The following is a 7503-nucleotide window of genomic DNA, read 5'->3' as shown; positions in this document are numbered from 1 at the left end:
AACATTTTGCATTGACTTGGTTTATAGTCTTCATGTATGCCAAACACTACTAACAATTAGTCTATAAGACAATTATTTGCATGAACCACCTTAGACTTAAGGAAAGCTACGTACAAAACTAAGCACTTGGAGGATACTCTCCCTAAGGGAGAACAAAAAGGGTAAGCGGGAATACTCTGTATTATGTCTTTGGCCGCAGTATTGGAAAACTTTCCTCGGTTGCTTAAATTATCCTTGTCTAGAAGATTAGAAGCAGCATACACTTTGCCATACCCATCAACTATAGTCTTGAACTTGGGCTAAAGCAACCCTCGAAGTCGAAAATGGAAATGATGATAATTATGCTAGTCCTTTGACAATGATGAGGAGGGAAATAAATTCAACAAGATCATAACATCACATGTGCCTTGGCAATAGTCTCAAACAAAAGAAATCAGGAGTAATGAGTAACTTTCAAGTATAAAGATTAAGAATAATGAAAAGATCAGATCATAATAATAGGATATATGAAGTAGTATATTACATATCTTTACTAAGAATCCAAAAGACCTAATCTGATCCCCTCTATGCATTAACATTTTTCTTTACACCAGACTGTTGAACGAAGTCGCATATCCTGCATCCTAATAGTAATTCCATGATTGAATTTTCAGTATATATATCCCAAAAGTAACAGTGGTTTTGGTTAGATTGATATCAACCTGCACGAGAAGTTACATACAAACTGATGGAAACGCGATACAAAAACGTATATTTGCATATGATCTTGCTGGTCTGATCTGTATGTCATTCTGCAGGAATGAATCAGATGGCATGGCTGTTTACCGTTTGCGCTTGGACTTGAGAGTGTTTGCAGACTGAGAGTTGTTATGCCAGTTGCGCTTCCTTTGGTTGATAAACCAGTTGTTAATCTGCTTGAGTTGTAACCCTGTTTCCTCAACTAGTTTCGCCTTGTCATCTTCCTGTAATCATAAAAAGCAGGCATTACAGGTTGCTGTCTAAAAACATATAAATCTGAAGAAAATTACAAACCATGAAGAGACATATATGAAAGATTGAGTAGTGTATCTTACAGTAGGATAAGGCCACTTCGAATGTTGTTGCCACCATGCCTTAAGAACAGAAGTGGTATCCCCAGGTAGTTTCCCAGCTCGCCTTTTGCGCAGAATTTCCTCTCTGACATCTTCGATTCTGGACTTGAATCCCTGCAAGTACATTGTTCTTCAATCATCAAATAACAAAAGCAACCTTTAAATATAGAAAATCTGGACTTTTTGGATGATTTATACTCCTGTTGAACATAGTGTACAGATTTAATTACCTGCTTCAACTCGATCTTGAGTTCATGACGGACTCGTTCCATGAGAGACCTCTCAGATTCAGTAGGAAGTAAAGGCCCAAATCCCATCATGTCATGTGCATCTCCCCCAGATGACTGATCCATAGAGTATTCCAACTGCAAATCATCCTCATCATCTGACATTGTTGCACCTGATCCTTCTCCTAGTGTCGCGCCTGCAATTGTCAAATAACAAATGCTCATTACAATGTAACATCTAACAAGGCATAGCATGCAATTAAGCAAATCATAAACAGCAAGAATTACACAAGTTAATATACTTCGTATGTTACTAACACAAATAAAAGAATAGCAAAATGATTTCGAAAAAGCCTATGCATTAAAAAATTCGGATAATATGATTACTATACATCAGTTTTAGCTATCTTTTTTATGTTTAGTGTTCATCCACCTTGACCAGTGGAAAAAAAGGAGTTTGAGAAGAACATATCTAGTAATATAAGTAATAAATTTGATCATGTGACTCATTGGTGCGCCAACTTTATCTTTATGTTATGAAAATGGCATATAACCTAAGTTTTAAGTGCAATATTTCCGTCATACCACTTAGATGCACATATTACACTAAGTTAGTTGGCTCTAAAGCTCAAAATATAAAGCTGTCACACTTAATCCACTCAAATATTGGTTGTGTATGCATGCTTTGATGCACAATACATGTAAGTATAAGCATATGCTTAAAAATCTTCTTTGTGAGCAAAAGTTATGGTGGATGACCACATCTTTTATGTAAGCGCCAAAATAGATCATCTCATTTTTGTGTACAATAATGAAATGACACTTATTTTTATTTGTAAATGTTACTCCGTTAGTGAATGGTCCACCACTTCTCTACAACTTAGAAATATATGGAGTAATATGGACCAATGAAATAAAAACAAAGGCCATTCATATTGGCACACAAAGTAATATGACATACTTGTATCTTTTATACATTTGATAGAGACCAAACCCTCTTCATAAATAAGCTTCATTATTCTCCCCAATTTATATAATACTCCTATTAAATATACTTTTTTTTTTTTTACTCTTCTTCTAGAGATTCCTTACTCATCAAGTAACGAATTCTTGATTAATCAATGAAGGTTGAATTGGCCAAACTCCATAAGTTCTTTAAAAATGGACAATGACTAGTAAACAGTTGATTAAATATATAATAAGATTCTAAAACACGCATTCTCTTACATCAACAACATTGACAATGGCTTTTTTTAATTCCTTTTAAACTGTCACTAATTTTTCAACACAAATAATTAAGAAAGAATACCTAAGTTTTCTAGCTAACAAGCACAACTTGCCAAATAATGTGTTAGCTAGCATTTCACAATTACAACCACTAATTAATTGCTTAGTACGAGTATATACTAGCTAAATTAGATCTCAAAGTATCACATCAAGTATGTAAGATTTTCTTCACAATTAATACAAAAAAGCGAAAACTAGAGTAAAAATGTTTAAGTGCCAAATTTATGTGTTATGAATTTCAAATTTTTTTACAAAAAAAGTATACCATTTATCACAACTATAAGATTAGCAAATCTAGTGGTTATGATTGCATTGTTACAATGGATTTAACATTGACAATCATTGTAAATAAATCCCAACCGGTCATTACCAAATCAATCACCATGCATGTTAGATTAAACAAAAAGTGAAAGTCATATCAATCTAATATATAAATCAATGTGCTTAAAGAACCCCACTTCAATATCTTTGGAAAACAAATGAATATATCTTTTTACTGTTAACCTAAATTGACAAGACATAATGAGATATCAAATTATGTTTTTGTATTTTTCTTATAATGTAATCTCTAATTTTTAAAGTTATTAACATTATACCTAGCACTATATACAAACTTTACTTTAATGGTATATTGTTCAATTCTTTACAATAAGGTTTTGTTAGATTCATCTTAACATATATTAATATTTTATTTTATTTTTATACCAATACATTATGGAGATACTAATAGTCTAATTTTTTTATTGACAAACGTAAAAAAGATAAAGTGTACTTCAAAATTGGATCTAGAATGATACAAAATATCTTGCCTAATAGTAACAACTACTCATAACAAATGAATGCTTGACCACATCATATTGTTAAGTGAATAGTAATCTTCATTAATCAACTAATCAATCATTCAATACTTTCTAGATAACACCAACAATAATATTCGATTATTGGGTGTACCTTTCGATTTGTGATTGGTTGGGGTTGATGCTAACACATAATAATATATGTACAGTAATAGTATACATCTTGCTTAATTTGTTTACCCTCCTTCTTCTTCCCACCCTTCCTCACTAACTAACTATCTTCTGCTGACTATAAATTAAAATTTCCTTTTCAATGGGGCCCACTACCACCCACCCTTTTGTTTGTCAACACAAGAAATTGCAAAAACCTCCAATTTTGTCATGGATAATTTATATATTTACTATTTATTTATTTTCATATAGATTTTTATTTGTTGCCCACCAAACTAATAATCATCAGAATAGTGAAACATAGGAAACCCAAATGTATGCAAACTTCATTAATCAAGCAAAATGGATAGAATATTATTATATCATATGTTTTGTTTATAAATAGTACAAAATCATATGTATGTTTCTTGAATTTTATACATGTATTGTTTTATACTTTTATTATTCCTAATATTAGTCTTTTTCACCACACCAGATAATAATAATACTTGTATATGACACATACATTGATATATACAGTCATACATAGATCCAATAAAAAATATACTCTCTTCATCTGAAATACGAATACGAAGTAAATTATTACTATTACTATCACCATGTAATTTAAACTAGTAATTTAACAACTAAATTCAAATAGAGACATTATCCCTATTAAAAAAAAAAATATAGAGACATTATCGAGAACATACCAGTAAGATTTTGCAAATTTTGTTCGATTTCACGGCATGCCATGACAGCTTCAACAGCATGGACTCTAACATGATTTTGTAGCTGCTCCTTGAATGAACACAACACCAACAAATATTGTGCCTAAAAATACAACACCCAAAACAAAGTTTAGACTAATTAAATCACAAACTATACTTTATACCTAATTACTCAAACATAAACTAAAATAAAAGATGCCTTCAAAAAAAAAAAAAAAAAAAAAAAAAAAGATGATTATTATTAGAATTATTACCAAAAAGTTGTCAAGGTCTTGGCGTTCATGAGGAGAGAGAGAGTGATTATGTTGAGAATTAGTAGCATAAGAACGAAGTAAATTATGAGATTGATTATATTGAGCTTCAATTAAAGGCAACTGATCAATTGGTGTTGCAACTCTTAAACAAGCAACATGAGCCGCTAACAGCTGTTCATACAGCGGATGTGTCGCAATTTCAGCTTTTAGCTGTCTATACTGATCGGAAAACGCCATTTCTCCGCCCATCAAACCGCCAAAACCACCACCACTTCCGCCTCCGCTTCCGCTTCCGCCTCCCATCATCCCTAACCCCTGTTCCTGCATTTTTCTCACAAAACCCTCAAAATCGAAAACTAGTTTTTTAATGGAATCAATCAAAACCTTCAAAAGGGTACTTGAATTAGGTGATTATATGAAATGGGTATGAAGAAAAAATGAGGAGAGAGAAAGTTTAAGGTAGAGAGAGAAAGAGGGGAAAAAAAGAGGGAAGAAAGGAGTAATAATAATAGAATTTACCCTATGTAAAGGACCACAAATATAGGGCGAGAAAAATTGAAAGAGAGAGATTGCTTTAAACTTACTGCTAAATCAGTAAATCAGACAGTGAACACTGAACTGTAATATAAAAACCTAGAGAGAGAAAGACAGATTATATTTTATGATATGATAAATTTATTGGGATCTGAGACAAACAGTATGTAAGCTTTTTATAAATTTGTTTTTCAAGCTGAAAAATGAAGTTAATATTATAAAGTTTTTTTTGATTTTTATATAGTAATGAATGCAGAAGATGCTGATCATATGAAAGTATAACAGAGGAGAGAGATTTAGAAGAGAGAGAAAGAGAGGTTGGTTGGTTGAGACTTGAGAGAGAGAGAGAAGGAAGAAAGAGATCATTACTATGAAAGGGAAGGAAGAGAGAGAAAGATGATCAAAGATTATTAAAAAAAAGCTGTTTGGCTGTGTCTGTGATCCTGACATCTTGGCTGCTTTTTTCTCTGAGATTTTTTTTTTTTTTAATTAGTTTTAGCTTTTGTTTAACCTTTGTTGTTGTATCTAATCTCTTTCAAAAACTAAAGTGTTAGTACTTGGATCAAATTAAAAGATGAGCCCTGTGTAGAAGTATAGGACCACTATATTTTTTTTCTTACAACTTTATTGGTATTTTATCGTAAGAGAGTCACAAACGATGAGTAATGAGACAGGGTTTTACATCTTCAGAAATGGGTGTAATAATGTAAAATTTTAATTTAACCAGCTAAACTAGTCTAGTATCCATGCTTTGTTAGTGGATGATGTTACATTGAGATATTTTCTACATGCTTGGAAAATAATGAACTCGTAATAAATTATTTGAAGATTTCTCTAAAAAGTTGTTGAATTGATTGTATTATATGTTTATGGAGTAATTGATTTGAGTTCTTGGAATGAATTAAGGGGTCATACATATGAAATATACATATGATTTGTCGACTTTAGTTTTTCTTGGGAGGGGCCTAAATGGAGAGATAGATCACATAATTATCATAATGTGATCCGCCCTTTTCTTCCAATTTTTTTTTTTTTTTGGTAGGGTGGATTATATCTTATCATGATATTGAAGAAAACTAGTTGTGTATCTAATCATGTAAAGTAACGATAATCCATTATCCATTACATGTATCTTCTACTTATAATATATGGTTGCAGTAAAGCGAGAACATTGACAGGAATTACCACCGATGAACAATAGTCTTGACATAAGTGACAAATCAACATTACGTTGTTGAGAGTCTTGAGACCAATACATATTTGATAATATAGTCTCACAAATATTGCATTAAAAACAATCATTAATTAGATCCTTAAATTGATCTCACCTCCGTAGAATAAATTCATAAGGACAAATAATATGAGCATAGATAACACGTGATGGAAATACAAGTTATAGACATTTGATAACGGAGTGATAAATATGTGGCAGTTGTATACGGAGTACTTCTTTGCATAACCAATCAAGCTTTTTGATTCATGAATGAAGGGTTATAAACTTATAATTAAAAAGGGGTATATAATTGTAATGTAACTTTAATTTGAGAGTTTTAATAAAAAGAAAAGATGAATGAGGATGACTATGCCAGACAAATGGGGTTGCTTTGTCTTCAGCCAGTGTCTGATTTACACTACCTTTATCAATTTTGTCATCTTCTTCATCTTTTTTATTTAAGTCAAACATTGTTTACATGAAAGCCCTTTTTTTTTATTTTTAATTAAGGGTACATGAAAGCTTTTATTTCAACTGATTTGACAAAAGAAATTGCATGTCATTGTGTTCACGGTTCACCGTTCACGCATATATATTTGTATGGTACGAGTAAAATTATGTGATGATTAAGATTGGGTTGCCAACCCAAGTCCCACATGAAAAAAATTAGGAACAGTTGTATAACTTATTAACTTGTATTCCTTAGAAGAGTATGTCTATGTGTTTTTATTAGTATGTGATTATTGTAAAAAGGGGAATAAAAACAAATTTATGCAAGGCAAGTTTAAAGTGATATTTCCTTAAAAATAAATAAATAAATAAAAAATAAATAATAATAATAATAATAATAATAATAATAATAATAATAATAATAATAATAATAATAATAATAATAATAATAATAAAGTGTATGTTGATATATAGTATGATGAACAACTAATTGGGTGTAGTGGTGATTGAGGCTACACTTAGTAGGGAAGATTGCGTGTTCGATCCCCCACAACAACAATTGGGAGGGGAGTGGAACCTAACCACCCAAAACTGATCCTTAAATCCGAATTAGTCCAAAGAGTGATTTGGGTGGAACACTAAAAAAAATATTGGATGATAAACACGTCCTAACAATTGGCATTAGAGCCGAAGGTTCGGGAGCTGGACCTTAGAAGTGGGCAGAAGTCTTAGACAATATCAAACTAACGTGAAATCAAGTCGAGACTCA

At 31.5% G+C, this 7503-nt stretch overlaps 1 protein-coding gene across 1 annotated transcript; it reads right to left on the bottom strand.

Moving 5' to 3' along the window:
* Positions 1-458: 458 nt before the first annotated feature.
* LOC110719434 (homeobox protein knotted-1-like 7) lies at positions 459-4864 on the bottom strand. Its single transcript, XM_021898380.1, has 5 exons — positions 4538-4864; positions 4266-4386; positions 1322-1515; positions 1074-1205; positions 459-962 (listed from the first exon to the last, which is right to left on the bottom strand). Exons 1-5 carry the CDS (start codon positions 4862-4864, stop codon positions 822-824), a joined length of 915 nt encoding a protein of 304 aa, XP_021754072.1. The 3' UTR covers positions 459-821.
* Positions 4865-7503: the final 2639 nt, after the last annotated feature.

This window comes from Chenopodium quinoa, unplaced genomic scaffold (assembly GCF_001683475.1).
Source record: "Chenopodium quinoa cultivar QQ74 unplaced genomic scaffold, ASM168347v1, whole genome shotgun sequence".
Lineage (NCBI taxonomy): Eukaryota > Viridiplantae > Streptophyta > Magnoliopsida > Caryophyllales > Amaranthaceae > Chenopodium > Chenopodium quinoa.
The sequence above is the reverse complement of the archived record's forward strand: the minus strand, read 5'-3'. Positions and strand labels throughout refer to the sequence as shown.

Bases quoted from the DNA above. Each gene is read 5' to 3' on its own strand.
- LOC110719434 (XM_021898380.1), bottom strand. From the start codon at position 4,864: ATGCAGGAACAGGGGTTAGGGATGATGGGAGGCGGAAGCGGAAGCGGA. The intron at 1,516-4,265 runs GTATGTTCTCGA...TGACAATTGCAG, and splicing joins AAATTTGCAAAATCTTACTG to GCGCGACACTAGGAGAAGGA. The intron at 963-1,073 runs GTAAGATACACT...TTATGATTACAG, and splicing joins CGAAGTGGCCTTATCCTACT to GAAGATGACAAGGCGAAACT.